This window comes from Chelonus insularis, unplaced genomic scaffold (genome assembly GCF_013357705.1).
Source record: "Chelonus insularis isolate UGA/USDA-ARS -01 unplaced genomic scaffold, ASM1335770v1 contig_55_pilon, whole genome shotgun sequence".
Classification (NCBI taxonomy): domain Eukaryota; kingdom Metazoa; phylum Arthropoda; class Insecta; order Hymenoptera; family Braconidae; genus Chelonus; species Chelonus insularis.
The window spans coordinates 240,595-261,461 of record NW_023276643.1 but is presented as its reverse complement, the minus strand read 5'-3'; the positions used below and the strand labels follow the sequence as shown (position 1 = coordinate 261,461).

Here is a 20,867-nt window from a genome sequence, read left to right as displayed (position 1 = left end):
ATGTCAAAATTCGGGATTCACGAAATCGGACCCATTACTATAACTTTTCACTGGGAAGTTAATGAATGTGATTTAATAATATCTGGTTTATTAAAACTGAGTTTTTTTAATGGAAATTTAGGAGTTTTGAGGTATCTTAGATATAAAATTTTTCAATCAACTTATGCAATATTATATCATAATATTTTGCTTTACAAATGCAAAATATCAATTGACGTAATATCTATGATACTATTTTTAATTGATGGTTGATGACATCTGTTAATATATTTTGTCAGCCATGACCTATATTGGATTCATATTTGTAAATGATTATCTTCAAATTTAAAATTAATTTAATAAAAATATTCCATTATCACTCTAAATAACGTATAGATCTACTTTCGATTAAATTATTTTTCATTACATCGTTTTATGATACATGTATTTTTCTTTTTTAGTAAATTTATATTTTTAGATGGAAAATGTGATCGGCAGAAAGTGCTTGTAGGCACTATCGTTTGGCTATTCTTAACTTGGAGTCACAGAATTTATAAAGCATCACAGAAAAAAAAATAATAGTCGAGGTAGGGAGAGAATGTGAATGAGAGCGATGCAGTCAAGTAGTGGGGTGACGAACTTTTAGTAGAAACAGTCAGTAAACAGAAGCATAATCGGATATACGCTAGTAAAAATGATATACTTTGCGAGAAACTAAGTTTCATTTGTTATAAAAAAAGACAAAAAGTCCTTTTCTGCTAAATTTGATATTCAACACCATTATCTTCGTTAAAATGTTATCGGTAAGCTGTATGTTCTTGGTTTTTTATGAGTTCTTTGATTTTTTAGTTTTACCTCGTGCATGATTTTAGCCTTATTGACATAATTTTTAATACTCTGATGCAGTGAAAAATTAATCTTTTTTTATCATACAGAAAAACGATAATTAAAAGAATTGTTTTTTCGCAATTAATTAAAAAAAAACTATTCAAACTATTTTACAGGCTTGCAAGTTTTAAAGCTCTTACGGTGACACTTCGTTAGTTTCTAAATTTACTTCTATCCTTGAATTTCTCTCTTGTTGTCGTTAAAAAGCGTGTCATCGTTACAGAAAATACTAACGAAATACACACAGCTGTAATAAAAATAACAGTCATAGATGCTGCATAGATTTTTTAAAAGAAATATCTTTGAATGTTTCAATTTCCAATTCAAAATCAATTAACTCGGAAAATATTTATGATTTAGCTAGTAAAAGAAGATCTGTTAAGTTTGAAGACGAGAAAACGTAAATATTTATGCTTACCTAATATATTGCAAGCTCTTTGCACTGTCTGGTGTTCACTTATATGATTTCAGATGGTTAAGTGCTTTGGTAGATCATCATGTAGCATTCCTTGATATTTGAGATAAACTTTTTCTTTTATAAACGATATAATCATCAAATCTGATAAAAAAAAAGTTTCTTCATAAACAATAGTGTCATATTAGAAATAATAATATTGAGATGTGTGAACTTATTTGTGTTTTAAAATTCTATGCATGATTGACATCATTTTACGGTTACCATGCCAATTTGTTGGTATTACAGAATTCTTCTCAATCGTAACGATTGACATAATATCGAAAAATTCGATCGTTGCTTTTTTTTCCTATGTATTATATAGTTTGTTGTCAATTAAAGACTTTTATTTATAATTTTTTTCAAAATTTATCAATACTAAAAAAAAACCTTGGTTAAAAATGGGAGGTTAGATTTTCTATCACTCTCGTTTTTAATTACACCCTTACTAGACTATTATACTTGGAGTATAAGACACTACCGTATCTCTTGATCAAGTAATTACTTTACCTAATGGTTGAATTCTAATCTAATATGATGTAGTTTTCTACATAGATTCTGAAAAAATTTAATTGATAAAATATTTAAAATAATACTCAGATTAAAATAATTTCTAATTATTGTAGAAAATAGTTGAATTTGTAAAATTCATTTTAATAAAAAATAGACAAAGTATTTGAAATTCTTTTTATTCTATGACAGTTTTATTTTTATTAAAGTCTGCTTACTGTAATGTATTTTCAGTAAGATTATAGTGTGAGTACACCAGTAACCTGTGGATGTTGGCTAAAAAATTTTATTATGTTATCCCATACTTTCCCTGATAAATTAAATAACGTTTATTTGTCATAGTCAGTATAAATAATTTTTACAGTAATTGATTTTATTGATTAAGAATTCTTAGAATTATCAACCTACAATGCTGATTCAATTGCTCTATCTCACCATCCTACCATCAGTATTAGGACATGGAAAAAAAGTCACCTTAGGTGAGTCAATTAATGTACAAAATAAAAAAAAAATTTACCTCATTGAATGTAAAGCTGACGATTAATTGATGTTATGCAAACTATTGGCTTAAAAATGCCAATTAAATGAACTTCGTGCATTTCATGTTAAAATAGGTGGCCTATTTCCTGACAATCCGGAAGAGGATCTGATGCAAAAGACATTCGAACTATCGATCAATGCAGTTAATAAAATGAGACATACTTCTGAAGAGCTGTCTCATGTTTATTTTGAACCCGAATCCATGGTTGTTACTGATGATATATATGGAACTTCACAAAGTGGTAAGCCCCTACTGAGAACAAAATTCACTTCATGCAAAAAGTATTTCAAATAGTCGCAATAAAATATTTCTTCGAAGTAATAAATATTTTATTAAAACTTTTTTATTTAATCAAATGAATAAAATTTCATTTGTTTTCATACTAGCTGTAACATTGAAACAAATGAAAAAAGTGTTTTTGACAACAATATTATTGAATCGAATATAATATAATCTTGAAAATACTCATTATTGTGAGTTCATTAATTTACTTGAAAATTTAGTATGTTGTAGAGATGATCATGTTGATTAATTTGATATGCATATATGAGGTGCGGAAATCATATTCTCACAGAGTTTTTTTTACATAGAAAATTAAATCGATACACTAATTTCTTTTCATGCAATTTTTCTCAGAAAAGATTTGTTCGATCAAGATGACATCACTATTTGAAGAATTCATGCAAATCGTTTATAAAATGAGTAAAGTATTTAAATTTTTAAGCCGGCTTTTTTTATTATGCCTTCTAGTGTGTTACTCTCCAATAAGTATATTAATGTTAGACAAAATATTTGTTGTGGCGGTGGAGAAGGGGCGGGGGTGTTAAAAATTTGGAACGAGTGTTCACATTCAGTTTAAATTTTTAACACCCCTCCTTCCTCCTCCTCCACCTCAACCAATATATTGTCTAACATTAAAAGTTCGCGAGATAGCATAATTTTAATTTTCAAAGCTTAAAAACTATGTGAACATATTGTTTCCGCGCCCAACATATATGTATATATATATATATATATTTTTGTTCAGCGAAGAAAACTGTACAACATACTAAATTTTCAAGTAAATCGATGCTGTGAGGGTTAAACGATACAGTTACCAAAAATTCTTCCATTTAACGAAAATTTTTTTTTCCAGTGTATTTAAAAAAAGAAAACAAATAAACGATAATAATAACATTTTTCCAATCCAAAATAAACAGCAAATTAGAGTCTTTTTCAATTGAATGATAATTATATTAAAGTAACTATTTATCAAAAATTATTCTACAATAAACTTATGTTATCATTGAAAAATTACTTGCACTAGATAATATAAAATAAGAAGTTTTCAAAAAATTAATTTTGTTATAGTGGATGATTTTCTCCATGAAAGTAAACATTGGAAAAAATAGCACTAAGTTTCTTAAAAAATTTTGTATTTCGGTATATAAGTATTTTGGAGTGTTGACATTCTGAAATATATCTTTGGTAATAATCATATTTAATTATGTATTCTGATAGACAACAGTTGTATTTTGACATCAATTTGAGCTCAATGCGTTATGATACATTTGGTAAAAATTCTTTAAAATCCATAAAGCTATAGTACTTTCGATTGCAGTGCAAATCTTCTCTATTGGGTGTATTTCTATTGAAAGTACCGTAGTTATGAATTTTGAAGAATTTTTTTTATTAAATTGAAAAAAAAAAATACTTCCAGTTTTCTTTGTATCAATGAAATTTTTTAATTACTTATTTTCAAGTACTTTTTTATCAATTCAAATAAAAACACAATCGAATAAGATAATTGTAAATTTTGTATAAACTTTACGGATATTTTCTAAATAAATGAATTTAGTTTTTGATAAATGTTACGAAAAAATTCAATTTCAGTGTCGAAGTAATCAATATTTCATTGGTTCATTCCTAAGCGTAAAGCTATTTCATTTAATTAAAAACTTTATTCTGTATTTGAATATTTCAGTATTGTGCATTTTTCCTGTAAAAGCATGATTTTCCCATTTAACAAAAAGAAAATTGTTCTTAGTGAAAGTGCCTTACTTTATTCAGACATTCATTACATAATTTACAACATCTATAATAATTGATTTTTTATTGTATCATAATTGCAAATATTTAAAATATTTTCAGTTTGTTTGCTCGTTGAAAAAGGCATTGCTGCAATTTTTGGACCCCAAGATGAAGTAACTTCCGTATACGTACAAAGTATGTGCGATACAATGGATGTACCTTATATAGTTGGTCATTGGAATACTGATCTGAGTAGAATGAAAGCGATTAATTTTTATCCTCATTTTGAAGCAATGTCTATGGTATGCAGCTAAAGTTTCACTTTGTTTCAGATGTATAGCAATTAAAGTGAATACATTCAAAATTTTGTAGTTTTTTTTGCAACTGGTCACGGAATTCAAGTGGGAATCATTTACAATATTGTACGATAGCTCTAGCGGTCTTGTGAGAATGAAAAAATTGCTTCAAAAATGGGATCCTAAAGGCTATCCAGTCACAATTCGTTATTTAGGCGAAGGACCTGATTACAGAGCCACGCTAAAAAGAGTTAAATATTCAGGAGATCACAATATAGTGCTGGAGTGTACACATGAAATACTTGAAGAAGTCCTCACACAGTCTCTGCAAGTTGGATTATTATCAGACAGGCATAAAATCATTATAACATCCATGGTAAGTATCAATTCAAATCACTTACCAATTAACAGCAATAAACATGACCTAGATGGTTGGTTTACTTGGTAGGACTTACAAATGTTGGATCTAAATCCATTTCAACATTCAGGAGTAAACATTACTGGCGTAAGACTCGTTGATCCAGAAGATCCAGATTCTATAGAAATATTTGATAATTATCTCTACGAACTAGGATTAGAGGATTTGTCAAAAATGCACACAGAGTGGGCACTTATATTTGATGCTGTACAATTGTTTGCTAGAGCTTTTAAACCTTTTAAAGAAGCGGTTAAAGTAAATGTTCGATCTTTAGCTTGTGATGGTTATGATACTTGGGAGCATGGAGCATCTCTAGCTAATTTCATACGCAATGTGAGTTATTTTTACAATTGCTCGAATTTTTGAAAATATAATCAATAAATTGAAAAAAAATAGATCAATTACTTCGCTTGTACTTCCCTTGAATGAGAAATAATTTAATCCTGAAAAACATTTTTTTCAGATCGAAATGAAAGGCCTCACTGGCCTCATAAAGTTTGATACAAATGGCTTTCGAAGTGATTTCAAACTTGATATTGTACGGCTTGGAAATGAAGGGCTTAAAACTATAGGCACCTGGAACAGTACGAATAGTATCGAATGGTTTCCTGATCCACCTCCCCCCATTGATGGCGACGAGGATTTAGCGAATAAAACGTTTATTGTATTGATTTCTCTGGTAATATAATCTCTACGTAAATAGTATATATATATATTAGGTGATTTGATTATAATTTTTAAATTATTGGTCTTTTTTTAGTTGGATCCATTTAATATGTTGACTGAGTCTTCAACAATGAAAACAGGCAATGATCGTTATGAAGGATTTACCATAGATATTATACATGAATTGAGCAAGCTCCTTCATTTTAATTATACTTTCGTTGAACAGACCGATAAAAATACTGGAAAATACAATCCAGTTACTGGTAAATGGAATGGAATGATCGGCAAGATTATCGATAAAGTAAGTTGCTATTTTTACTTGCAGATCGAAGCTTGGTGTGTTAAAGTGTGTAATACAACATCTGTCGATAAGTTATCAAGAATAACGTATACAAGTTAGTGTCTACTATAGTCCAGTAACGGTGCAATTAAAAATAGGGGTATTAGCGAATTTAACCTTCCATTTTAAACCGAGGTTATTTTCGAGTAAAATTGCACGAGAATTCTGAAAAAACTATTCGTCGGAAAAAAAAAATGTACGCGTCATTGAGTTTTTTTGTTATGAACAATTTTTGCCTGCTTGAGCCTTCACATTTTCATTAATAACTTTGCAGTTATGCAGAAATCGACGATACTTAATAGAAAATTTTTCGATTTCTTAGAATAAGATTAACAAAATCTGAAAAAAATTTCAAATGAAAGTCTTTAATTGACGATAAATAATTCGAGACATATGAAAAAAAGAAAAACGATGAAATTTTTCGATCGTTTTGAGACCGATTGGGAAGAATTCTGTAATACCGACATATTGGCGTGATAACTGTAAAATAGTTCGCACGATCTTTTTCATTTTTTGAAATAGAATATCTCTAAAAATAGGTGGTAAAAAAGTAAAGTGAGGTGACAGAAATCTTCGTTAGACGGTAAAGAACAAAAAATTTCCTATTAAGTATCGTCGATTTCTGCATAACTGCAAAGTTATTAATGAAAATGTGAGGGCTCGAGCAAGCAAAAATTGTTCATAACAAAAAAACTCAATGACGCGTACATTTTTTTTTTCCGACAAATAGTTTTTTCAGAATTCTCGTGCAATTTTACTCGAAAATAACCTCGGTTTAAAATGGAAGGTTAAATTCGCTAATAAAATTGCACCGTTACTGGACTACGAGAAATTTTTTAGAAATAGCAACATTCGTGAATCGTGATTTCTGTACAATAAAAATATTTTATTTGTTCGTATAGACAGCATCCTTTAATAATTATAAAAAAACGTTCATTAAAGTAATTTTCAATTATCAGGAGGCAGATCTTGCCATAACAGACTTGACGATAACATCTGACAGAGAGAAAGTAATCGACTTCACACATCCATTTATGCATTTGGGTAAGTTAATGGAATTTTTATGCAAATATTTATAAAGTGAACTGTTGGTAGAAAAAAAAACAAGCAATTAAAAATCATTGCAAGTTCAAAATTAACATTTATCTGATAAAATTCATTTCCCTTAATTGAGACGTTTGACTTCTTAAAGTTTATATTAAATTTTTTACAATTAATAATTAATCCTTAGAGTAGAAAAAAAGTTGATTAACGGTTTCTATTATTTTCAGGAATCAGTATTCTTTATAAAAAACCTTCCAAAGCTGCACCAAGTCTATTTCAATTCTTGGCTCCTCTTTCAAATGAAGTATGGGTTTATTTGTTGGCAGCGCATATTCTTGCAACATTATTATTATATTTCATAGCAAGAATAAATCCGAATGAATGGAGTAATCCTTATCCTTGCATTGAAGAACCAGAAGCGCTGGAAAATCAATTTTCATTGACTAATTCATTTTGGTTTTGTATTGGAAGTTTTCTACAACAGGGTTCAGATTGCGCACCAATGTTAGTATTTATTGCCAATACTTTATATTTAATTTAATGACTATTTTTAACTTTCCATTAGAAAGTTATGGTAAAGAAATTAATTTTTAGAATTCGTAATTTCATAATATTTTTATGTTTTGAGATATTTTAAAGCATACTAGAAGGTTAAGAATGGATGTTTATACGTACAAGGAGGAAAAGTAACGCGCATAAAAAGTTATTTTTATTAAATTCAATCGATATTGGTATGAAATTCGAATTTTCATCCTATCTTCAAATTTCAAGATATTTGCAAGCATACTGACTGATTTGTTGAATGATGTGTGCGTGTGTGTACATACATACGTATGTATTTGTCAGAATACTCAATTTTTTATATAAAAAAATATGCCGTAGCTGGACTTTTTGCCTGGGGATTAGTTTGTTTAATTCAGCGCATTCTTTTCTATATAATGCGCCTGGTCTCGACTTGCGTGACGAAATTTTGTATTAACCCTATTTTCCACTGCACATTGACCGGACTAATAACAGATAAATAAAAAAATGAACTGTTTAAAGTACTTTTAAGCAGAAGAATAACAATTCCATTCAAAAATGAGGTCGTTACTGACTAGACATGATTGCTCACAACCAAATATAAATTTTAACAGTTACACATTGTTCATAACTATATGAATTTGATATAAACAATTAAAAATAGTTTTAATTTATTGAATCATGATTACTATGATCATATTCGATAAATATTAATAGAATATTAAAAATAACTTCATGTGATTAAACAATTGTATATTGTTTATAACAACAGTAATTTTTTATAAACAAAAACATGAAAAGATGACAAAATTACGGATTTCAATTAATGAGAAATTTGTTATCAGGGCACAAAGTAAGCCCAGACCCATTTTCAATAATTATTTTAACTCAACTAGTCATTAAATAGCATCATTAATTTTAGTGGAACATCAACCAGAATGCTGGCTACAACTTGGTATTTCTTTTGTATGATTATGACGTCTTCATACACTGCTAACTTGGCTGCTTTTCTCACGGTAGAAACTATCATCAGACCGATAAAATCTGCTGAGGATCTGGCGAATTGGAATGGTGTAATAAAATACGGTGCTAAAAGAGATGGAGCAACTTATAACTTTTTTAAGGTAGGGTACACATTTATAATTATGAATAAAAAATATTTATAGAAGAGAAGAAAATGGATGATAAATACAGCATTCATGGTCATTTATATGCAAGTATTTTCGTTCATCATAATTTGTTTACATGTTTTTTGTGGTAGCAAAAATACATTACAATAGTGAATCTGTTACCGACATAACTTCTTCAGTTAATACCCAGATAGTTGATTCTAGTTCACTTAATTCTGATTAGTTATGCTTAAAAATAAATAAATTATTGGAACATGCTAATAACAATAATATTGTTTAGGAAATTCTTGAATTTAATGCCCATAAACAATATACATAAATATGGACAAATTAGTTATGTAGACTTATACACAGAATTTAGACTGATAAAATTTTGTGCATAAATATTCAACGATATATGATTATATATCATCGTTAAAAAAATCCTAAATTGGATCTTACATTTAATTGTATATGGTCATAAATATTTATATATAACCATAAAAGTATATTTTTGAAAAATATTACAGTACCCAATTTGATGAAAAAAGAAATTTAAGTTTTTATGGTTGTTGATTGAAAGACAAATATATAAAAATTCAGTAGATGCAGAAAATTTTGTTATACTTAAATCGCGCTGAATATTGTAGTATTATTTTCTTAGGAGATACTATTTTTGCAAAGTTACCCTGTAGATAAACAAGTAAGCATACGAGTAGATTTTTTGTCAATAATTAAATTCCATTAATAATTGGCACAAAAAAATTTCATGTTACAATATTTTGGTCACGTCTCTGTACTAAAACAGTTTTTTTTTTAGTTAAGGCATAATCGTCTTCTACTCGACAAAGGTGCGGAGAACTCGCAGAGTTTATTTAGATGGATAATAAAGGAAATAGGTATTCAGTGCTGACAAACCACAATGATGCAACAAATGAAGAAGAGCGTTGTTCCCTTTTTAGTATAGACAATCTTTATTACTCTTTACTCACTTTATTTGAGTAGAAAAATGTTTTACAAGAGTTGAATAGATAAATAGCAGAAGGTTGAAAAATTAATTTACTATTTTTCTTAACTCAGAAATATTTTTCGCTGACTTGAAAATTAATTTATTTAGTTTTGGGTTGATAAGGAATTATTTTTTTTCACGATTAAATTCTAAATCAGAATTATGTTAATCTTGAATAATTCTATAAAAATTATCTTGAACCAAGAAAATTCTTTGAGACTTTGAGAAGAGTTCCTTGTCAAAAATTTAGAACAATTCTTCGTTTACAATTATAGCGGAGTACAGGTAAAATTTGCAACAAACTCGGCAAAAACTTCAGAAAAGACTGTAGCTCCTAAGAAAAATCTAGATTATTTGTCCGAGTTCTCTGGAAAGTTGTCAGTGGCTGTTTTATGGTCCTTCTGCCTATCAGGTCCCATGTAAAAAAAAATGTTTCTCCGGAATTCCAAAAAAGTTCCGTTCCAAAAATGTTCCACTAGTAAGATGCAGAAGAATTCTTTCGGAATTCCGTAAGGACAGCAGAAGAATTTTCTAAGAATTCCCAAAAAATTCATTTTTTTCATTCGAGCATTTCAAAATTAATTTAATGTAATTTGATCACTAAGAAAAATGTTTAACGAAGAAGAATATATTTATAATTTTCATAATCAGTGTTATTAATGGATACAGCAAGAAAATATTTTTATAATCAGACAATTCAATTAATACATGAATGGTTCTGTAAAATCATAGAATTTATTATATCTTTTTTAAAATTTTCAATCATTTAATATTATTATTAGTATAAACTTATTCATAGTGTCATATGTGTCAATTTGGTAATTTAGGTTGTAGAAATTAAATTATTATAAATATTGTTAAAATAAATTTATGTGAATTATTAATAGAGTTGAATATATTTATTTCTCTCGATGACCAAATTACATCAAATTAATTTTGAAATGTTGAATAAAAAAAATTTTTTTTTGCATTTTTTTGGAATTCTCATAAAATTCTTCCGGTGTTCCTACGGAATTCCAAAAAAATTCCTTTGCATCTTACCAGCGGAACATTTTCGGAACGGAACTATTTTGGAATTCCGTAGGAATTTTTTTTACGTGGAGTGCATTTGAATATTCTAGTTTTCCTTGATCACGAGTAGAGCACTATATGCAGTCTTTGTGAGCTGCCCTCACGCGCATTTGCCCTTTATTCAGTTACCTGTACACCTCATGCGCAAGCGGTTTCTTTCAGTGCTTTCAGGTCTGCCTTCAATATTGATTTTTTTGTACTTGCACTTCCTTAGCACATTTTCTTTTTATACTAAAAATTCGTCTTGACTTTTAGATCTTCTAATTTCATGTTATCCTGTTTTCTTACGTACTTTCCTGCTTTATTAACTTCCCATTAGGAAGTTATTAAAGTTGGGTCGATTGGTGAAATTTGAATTTTCATCATATCTCCACGTTTCATGATATTTGCAAGCATACTGACCAATTTTTAGAACGATGTGTGTGTGTACGTACGTACGTATGTATGTATGTATGGACGTCAGCATTTTTTTCGTTTTCCATATCTCTAGAACGGATTGAGATATCGACTTCAACCAAAATTAATTCGAAAGATATTATCGAAAAGAAGATCTGAGTGAAATTTGAACGAATTCAGTCAAACCGTTTTTTTTTATAATAAAATAACTCATGAAAAAATAAAAAGATTAGCTATTCAAAATACTTTAAAGTCAAACAATAACAATTCCATTTGAAAATTGAGTCGATACTGACTAGACATTATTGTTCACAACCAAATATAACTTTCACCAATTACTAGGGCCAGGAATTTCGCTGCCCTGATTTCTTAGAATAAGATTAACAAAATCTGGAAAAAAATTTCAAATGAAAGTCTTTCATTGACGATAAATAATATATATAATATATATGAAAAAAAGAAAAACGATTAAATTTGTCGATATTATGCTAAGAAATCGTTTTGAGATCGATTGGTAAAAAATCGTTTATAACAAAAAAACTCAATGACGCGTACATTTTTTTTTTGCCTGCGAATAGTTTTGTCTATAACCTCGGTTTAAAATGGGAGGTTGAATTCGCTAATAAAATTCCACTGTTACTGGACTAAATATTTTTATTAAATTATTATTGATTAAAATAAAAATTATCTGATGATCTTCTTTTTTTTCAGTGCAGCGAAATTCCTGGCCCTAGTAATTGGTGAAAGTTATATTTGGTTGTGAACAATAATGTCTAGTCAGTATCGACTCTGAACAAGGCGATTTTATTAAAAAAAAAAAAACATAATTTGTAGAAGTTATTGAAAACAATTTTTACCAGTGCCAAATAAGAATGCGTAGCAAATATTAACATATTTATTAGAAAGAACGAGACCTCATCAGATATAAATTGTAAGTGATAGACACTACATCTAAGCTGAGTTTTGACGTTTCCGACAAGCCGAAATAATTAGCTTAGTAAAAGTGTCACATGTCGAAAAGTAGCAAAGAAAAATTAGTTGCAAATATTGGTAAAAAAATTAGACTACGTTTAATGTTTAATTAGACTTAGCAAGCATAAACTTTGCTGATTCTACATGACACATTTGCTTCTATGTTACGTTTATAGGTGACAAAAAGGCTGATATACATCGTTTACGCCTAATATTAAAGGACGAGAAGTTGCAACAAAAAATAAGTTGCAAATATTGGTCAAAAAAGTAGACTTCTTTTGATAATTTGATTCAGTAACCATAAACTTTTGACACCTGAAAACATAACATAGGAGCCAGCAAAACATTTGGATTTGTCAAAGTTTATGTCTACTGAGAAGAATTATGTATTGAAAGTAGTAAACTTATTTGACCAATATTTGCCACTTCTCGTCCATTAATATTAGGTGTAAATAAGGTATATCAGCATCTAAAAACATAACATAGAAGCCAGTAAAACATTTGGAATCATCAATGTTTATGCTTGCTGATTCAAATAATATATTAAAAGTAGTCTACTCTATTAGTAAAAGTATCGGAAGAAGTACTGGTAAAAGTACTGGAATAAGTATCGTAGAATGTACTAGATGCAGATTCATTGTTGATTCGATTTTCCGGTTATGTATGTATAGTTTTAATGACAGTAAGATAAAAGAATTTTTTTTGCTTTTTTCTTTATTGGAAATTTATTTAGTTGTATTTTAATTTATTAAATTTTCTCCTTATTTGAATTAATTTATGTTTTTAGTGTTTACGACGCAATTGATATTTTTAGTTGTTCATTGAATGAAACGTAACTTTCATACATTCTTTATTTGGGTATATATATATTGTTTGTAACACTACGAATTTGTTATACACAATTAAAAATTATATTTATTGATTAAGTAATGTGTATACCACATGGATTTGGATGTTTTCAACAAACATTGATTGTAACTATTCAAATTTGTTATAAACAATTACTAATGGAAAGTTCGTCATGTTAGCACAGACAAAGTGTGCTCAGACCTATTTTTTTATTTATTTATTATTACAAAAATGTTTACATAAAAAAAAATTTATGTTCACCGATCTATAACAATTTAACAATTTGAATTCTTATAACCTACAAAAAAAAATGATGTATAAAGTACAACAAATGAACTGAAATCAATAATAATTTGAATTAATTAATAGTCAATAATTATAAACGCACATTTAATTTCTAATAGTTTCTTTTCATTCGTCATTGATTTTGAGTTGCACAAAACTTTTTTTTTATCCTTGCATATTACTCGGTTCTTTGGTTTAATGCTAACTAAAGTTAATAAAAAACGTTTCCACGTTGAATTATACTTAACTCACTATAAATTTATATAATAATTTTTTTCCGCATGTGTACCGTTTCCTTGATTGCACGTTAATTGAATTTAAACGGACAATATTCACTCAGTCTTAAATTGTCATTAAAAAAAAAACAAATCATTTGAACTAAGGAGAATTATTGAAAAAAAAGTAAAATTTTTTTTGTGCTAATTATTAATGAAATTTATTTATTTACAAAAAATCGTTCCATCTATAATTAATCGTTTAAACCAGAATTCAAAACTTTCCAATTCAAAAAAATTTTATTTTTCAGAATGTGGAAAACTTGGAACAATTAAAAATTTCTTTTTTTTTACAAAAAAATTACCAAAAAGTCCCAAACTTGTACTGCTCCGTTTCAGTGGTGGCATGCCTCTGAAATGAATTTGTTTTAACAGGTGCCTTGACTTTATCCTTTTAGCCGATACCTAGCTCTTCCTGACGTAATGTACGTTTCGAAATTGAACATTTTCGCTACTTAACGAATTAGATGATGACCCATGTATATGAAAAAAATCCACACCAATTTTTATAAATTATTGAAACAAAGTAAATTTTCAACCCAATACAACTTGACTGCGCATCAAAAAAAAATTTCACTCAATAATTTAGCCAAAGATTGATTAAGGTTATTTCCTCTAAATAAAACTGATTGACTAGTTACTGCATGGAACACAGGACATAGAGTATTAAAGAGAAATTTAACATTACTCCTCACGACTTTCGATAAGTATTTTCTTTCTGTTAAAAAAGGGGTTAGTCAATAACATAAAAAGGAGTAAAGTATTCATTAACAAACAAAAAATACAATAATACACAGAGAAAAAAATCCATGAAATTTTATTAAGGAACCCTTTAATTTTTACTGCGGTCCGTAGAAGTGAAGTGAGTGAATACAATAATTACTTTTTTTTTATTCACTCACTAAACTTCTGAGAAGTCCAGTAAAAATTAAAGGGTTTCCCAGTAAAATTTTATGGATTTTTTTCTCCGTGTAGTGTTAGCCTCACACTATCCTCAACTGAAGTGTATTAATGTGAAAAATTCTTACAATTAGATAGGATTCCCTCGACTCATCCCTTCTACCTTGACATATTTACTCAGTTGTGCTATTGCACACCCATATATTAATATTTCTTTTTTAATGATTTATTAAATTTGGTGAGATTTCCATTTATATTCATTGGTCAATGACAAAAGTAGCCAAATGAATTCATTCTACGTTGATTTTGTATAATCAATAAGTCTCAAAATAATATGACACATCGTTATATATAATTATGTATTATTGTATAAGGTTTCTTCAAAATTTTATTTATAACCATACATAAAAGCACATAATTACATCGGAGAACGAAAGATAAAGTGGAGTGCAGGGACAAAATGAAATACTTGAGACAAATGAAATTATTTTTCATCTTAATTATCTTAAGAACAGAAAATGATATCAATGCATAATTCCTTAACTTAGAACTGATGAAGTTTTCAGCAAGATCAGTCCATTTATTTTTTGTGCAGAATTAAAAAAAAACTGTTCTTTTGAATATGATTATGAGCAAGATTATAATAACTTAGATTATAGTCAGACTTTTTTTTAATAATACATCTGATATTAATACTTATCATAATAATGTTGATGGACAGCTCCATTAGAATCGAAATAATAATACATTAGGCATCCAAGGGCCTAAATGAGTTATTATAGCCTCGGACTGATAGCGTCAATCAAGACGTGTAGTGTATGCATACAAGCCGAAGGTGAGCACGTCTTGCGCTAACGACATCTATCTGAGGTGATGATAGCTCATTTGGGTTTCGTGATATATACAATGTTTTATATACTAAAGGTTAAATATAAGTGTGTAGGCTAAAGACCTTCGGGCGATGGCCGGCTGCATACCTCTGGTTGCAGTCATCACAAAAAAATCATCATTATTATAAGTGTTTAATTGTTATGGCTCTTGAGTGGAGCTTTAAAGGGTCGATTAAAGACAGTGGAAAGAACTCCTGATAAGTTGTCATTTATAATTCTATTGGAATCACACTTATATCATCCGTCTATAACTGGCCGTTTAAACACCGCTCAACAGGCATAGTAAGTGAGCACTTATATAGTGTAAAGCATGTAAATTTCATAATTATAGAAAATTACGTTTTTATTAACAATTACTTGAATGTCAAATGGAATGAGGTTAAAACTGGGAAAATTATAAAATAAAATTTGCATTAATTTAGAATAAAATTAAAAAATTTTCGTTCTACGGAAGTGTTGATTTGTTGTGTATTTTAACTTCAATTAGGATTTGCTCATCTCAAGTTAAACTTTAAAAAAAAATATGAAGATAAAAAAAAAGTTGTTATATTTTGACTCAAAAAGATCAAATGTTCATGATGGTACATAAGAGATTTATAATTATGCATTAAATTTAAAACAAAGACTTTGATCATAGTTGTAGTTTATTCCTATCAAAATTCCATGTTCCAAACCATTTTACAAAAATAGCTCACTTTTAAAACTGCTTATTTCAATCAAGAGAATTCTTTTCTTGAAAAAATAGTTCAATGGAAATGGTCTTATGGCTTTGAATATCTGAATCAATTATCCGGGTACTCGAGTTGTTTTTGGATCTATAAAATCGACTTTATCTCAAAGATAATTAATAAAAACCAAGATTGCATTAAATAAAGATTTTTGGTATTTTTACATTAAAAGCTCTTGCCAATCATTTATCAGCTAATTGTGTTTCATTTTTTTTTGTTTTGGTTGTGTGCTGATAACGTTATTACATCTTTAACTTTATATCAAAAATGTTTGTGTTGCATTTATTTTTGTGTGCGATCGATTTGGCGTGTTTATTCTAATATACACTTTGAAAGAATTATGCAACTCTCAAGGGTTCCAATTATTCAACCTATGCCAAAATGTTTAAATACATGGAGGATAATGCCAAGGACGTATTAACGGATAGTAATGATGAAGGAGCAGAAAGAGTATTGAAAGAAAATTATGCATTTCTTATGGAATCCAGTTCAATTGAATATCTTGCTCAGAGACAATGCAATTTATCACAAGTTGGTGGTCTTCTAGATAATAAAGGATTTGGAATTGCTATGAGGAAACGTAAGTTTTAAATAGAATGTTGTAATTCATTTTCACGTTTCATATACTTGAATTGAAAAATTCGTAAATGTATATAATGTTTTATTTGCTTATGCCGATTTATTTTTATAGATTTTCCTTACCGGAATAAATTGAACACAGCTGTATTACATTTACAAGAAAGCGGTGTTTTGTCCGAATTAAAAAAAAAATGGTGGAATGAAAAACGTGGTGGTGGTAGATGTCGTGTAAGTTATTTCCTTTATTCTCAAACTAGCAGATTTCCGCAACTTCGTCCACAAATAAGCCAATTCCAGAAACCTATTGCTGTGTGATAGGATTAGTAAAGGAATAATATATGCGTAAATGTTAATAATAAAAGGAAATAATGCGAATTCCATCGTTAGACTCAATTTCTGTGCCTTTCCCACAAATTAAATGGTATAAATAAAAGAAGACGATTTGTATTTAGTTTAGACAATGAGCAACTTTGTTGTAGTAGAGGAAACAATTTCCTGTTAAATGGACTCGAACACATTGCATAGATCTTATTTTCGATTGTTTAGAACGAATTTCATAATTATTAAGGAAAGGAATAGGTTCTTATTCGTGAGACATGGAATTCTTATTGGTATTTTAGCTTTAGAATTTACGAAATATTTGCTATTACCATTAATGGTCTATTGAATTTACTATGTGACATTTTCTCAAGTCATTTATAGGCACATCAATACTTTTCATTTTATTCAGAATTTGTTTAAGAAATATTCAATTCCTCGCTATTCAAATTCCTTTTAATAGATGAAAAGTTAATATGATAATGGTTACTATGGAAACGGAAAACATAATAATGGTTACTATAGCTCCCATTTCTACACGCAGAAAAATGAAAAGTAAATTCTTTCTCCTAGTTGCTATAAAAATTCTAATCGTCAAGCAACGTCAACAACTTACAAAACTGTTGTTAGTCTATTAATCAGTAGATGGCAACATACAAATATTTTACACTTCTCCCGATCTTCTAAAAATTGGGCGCCAATCACCAGGACTATCACGTGCGCTGTGTATTCGTGATAGACATTTCTCATGACCTCCATGAGCTCTCTGTAGCGTTCCTGTTTACTCCCTTCTTTTGCACGTATATTCGTCTCAGTCGGGGCTGAGAACTCAACATAATATACGTGCTTGGTGGTATGGTCGAAAAGAGTAATATCCGGCTTATTGTGTTTAATGCGTTGAAGCGTAGAGAGCGGGTAATTCCAAAGAATTTTTGCTCTCCCGTTCTCAACGACTGATTCAATTTCACCGGGTACATAGGGCAGCACTGGTGTCTCGTCTATTCTATAAGAGTGCCGAAGGTGGTAATACAGCACTCTTAGTGCAGCGTTATGCCAGTGAATGTAGGCTGAGCGCGCTAATATCGGACAAGCCGATAACACATGAAATAGCGTCTCATCTACATCACCGTGGCAAACTCTTGTGTCCTCGAGTTGCTCGTGCATAACATCACGCCAATAGGCGAGGGTAGAAAATACACCATCTTGGCAGGCCATAATGAATCCTTCGGTCTCAGAGAACAAGCCAGCTGACTTAAGGTATTGAAAAGTCAGCTGGTGTGATAAGTCCTGTGTTTCGAGATGACGATAAAACACACCATGTAGGGACTTTGCCACATCTTCGTCGAGCCGTTTTAACTGCTCGGTCTTTTTTATATCGACCTTTCGTAGGAGTAGATAATACTACTCGAGGAAGTAAAATTTATCGAATTCGAAGTAAAAAATACTGAAAATGATTTATCATGATTAAGGAGTATGATTTACTAATATGTGGAGTAATATTTACTTCTCAAGTAGTAGGTCTTACTAAAAACGACGTACGAAGTACTAGAAAAATTTTACTTCCTCCAAAGAATAAAAAATACTTTTCCATTTTTTTCCGTGTATAGCAACAGTTACCATAGCAATGATTACTATGGCAACTGTAACGATACCAACAGGTTAGTTTTAGATGGTATTGATATATTACTAATAATTAGCGAAAAAAAATTCTGGATGAGATTTGGTCAAAATCCGTTCTTAGCGGCTTAAATATTGGTAAAAATCGGAATGTTTTTAATTTAGCGGTATTCTAATCAGACGGTAAATCGGTAACAATTAACGGTAATAGTTCGAGAACGGTCGGTAAATTAGAAATAATTATTATCCATATTATTTAAACAAATGGTATTGAAACAAACATGGTGGATCAAAATATTAACGGTAAACAACACAACATATTCAGATAGTTTAGATCACGGTGACTTCAACATACAGTAGTTTTAAGAGCAATTTTGCGGACGAAATTACAGCAATAAGCTAGTACTTTCATGTGTCTATATTTTTTGTTTAAATTACCTTAAACTAGAAAATAAAATTAACCTCTGAAGATTTTTATTCAAGATTTCATTTATTTCTAGGAGGACTCTGGAGGTACAAGTGCAGCTGCAGAATTAAGTTTGGATCACGTTGGTGGTGTTTTCTTGGTCTTGGTTGTAGGAGTAGGAATATCTTGTCTTTATACCATTTGGGAAATGATGTGGGTAATCGGATGCACTTCTTATAAGGAAGGAATACCATTTAAAGAAGCTTTAACAACAGAACTTCAGTTTATAATAAGATGTAGAGGATCAACAAGGCGAGCAAGACGACGAAAATCATCATCGAATAGTACGAGCAAAAGTGAAAAAGATGATTCACCACCTTACGGTTTTGTGCCTGCAGTTATAACGATCGCTCATGAGGAAGATCAGACATGAACTGTCATGGCATCTTTATAGAGATTGTTTGAATCTTCGCCTGGAATACTCTGCAATATTCATACAAAGATCGCTCAAAGGCTCTCGTTTTTTTGTGGCATGCAAAGTGCTATTTGATGTGCTTAGAGTGACTCCCCGATCATAAAACAGTATTAACAGCTTGTTCACGAACATAACATGGCGTAAACAATTTTTGATATTAATGCGATCTCAAATTGCTGTTCAACCAATAGCGGCATTTCTTTTATGTATCGAAGATACATATATCATTTTATCTGCAAATGCCTTTAGGTGCAAAAATAGTAAAATATTTATCAACATAGCACAATTAACATTCATGGTTTACGCACTATTCCTACATAAACTTGTACGCAAATGATAGATATTGGTTAAGTTTCAACTATCTTTTTGTTTATGCAAATCTGATCATGATGAAATACACCTGTAACTTCTGAGCATATGTTTATGTCAAATGGCACTGAGTTGTCTGAAATTGAACTATTTAGTCGTGCAAGAACTAAAAATTAAATGGGTGGCTCGCTCTTTATTTTAATAGTAAAAAAAAAAAAAATAATTTGTGTTACTATTCTTTTATTCTTTTGTTCATTCGTAAGGAATTCAAATCGAAAATCTGTTGATAATTATTTTTATGATTTAATTTTTTTTTTTTTGGTATTCACTAAATCATTCAAACATAATTAAAAAAGAAGGAGAGAAAAATAGTAACCAGATACAAATTTTACTTTCACTGGATGACCATGACAAATATACCAGAAATCTGATTCTGCTATTATTTCCTAATTACATGAAACATTTTTTGAGAAAAAAATGTTACATTGGTAATTTTTAAGTGGTTATTGAATTATTTTTATGAAGCTATTCTGAATATTGATCATGTCTTTTCGGATTTATCATCCGTAGTATGAGTTAGATACCGAAGAATACGAGAAAAAAACCATGTGGTTCATTGGTATTCACAATACTTATTCTACAAAAGAAGAAAAACTCGTTTTGATTTACGTTTCTTGTATTGTCTTAAATTATGGTTAATAGCTCAATAAATTGATAATTCATGAACCCCCAAAAAAAAGTTTTATTTTAATTACATTAAGAAATACAGTCATCTAAAATCAGACTATGACTACAGAATAAATTTCGTTGGTAGCGCCAAAGCCATGGATACTTCTGCTGCTTCTCGCATGGTTTCTAACAGTGGATTTTTTAAAGGAATGAATATTGAAGTAACAATATTGATTGGAGACGATGGTAACTCGACAACAGCTGCAGTTCGAACAGTCAGCAAAAATCAAGTCATCAAATATTCCGGCCATACTAGTTGAGGGTTTTCTAAAAATCGAGAGA

At 29.5% G+C, this 20,867-nt stretch overlaps 1 protein-coding gene across 5 annotated transcripts; it reads left to right on the top strand.

Moving 5' to 3' along the window:
• The first annotated feature begins 495 nt into the window (after positions 1 to 495).
• Positions 496 to 20,595, top strand: LOC118070177 (glutamate receptor ionotropic, kainate 2-like). 5 transcript variants are annotated; one of them, XM_035088610.1, is made up of 14 exons: positions 496 to 782; positions 2,217 to 2,310; positions 2,446 to 2,613; positions 4,503 to 4,684; positions 4,755 to 5,054; positions 5,127 to 5,429; positions 5,560 to 5,775; positions 5,857 to 6,063; positions 7,005 to 7,146; positions 7,374 to 7,650; positions 8,591 to 8,792; positions 16,489 to 16,732; positions 16,844 to 16,959; positions 19,167 to 20,595. In XM_035088610.1, exons 2-14 carry the CDS (start codon positions 2,241 to 2,243, stop codon positions 19,503 to 19,505), a joined length of 2,766 nt encoding a protein of 921 aa, XP_034944501.1. In that variant the 5' UTR covers positions 496 to 782; positions 2,217 to 2,240; the 3' UTR covers positions 19,506 to 20,595. The 5 variants fall into 5 exon arrangements, with proteins under 5 accessions (XP_034944501.1, XP_034944502.1, XP_034944505.1 ...); XM_035088611.1 differs by having other exon boundaries at positions 498 to 782; positions 16,507 to 16,732; XM_035088612.1 differs by having other exon boundaries at positions 499 to 782; positions 7,062 to 7,146.
• The last annotated feature ends 272 nt before the right edge of the window (positions 20,596 to 20,867 follow it).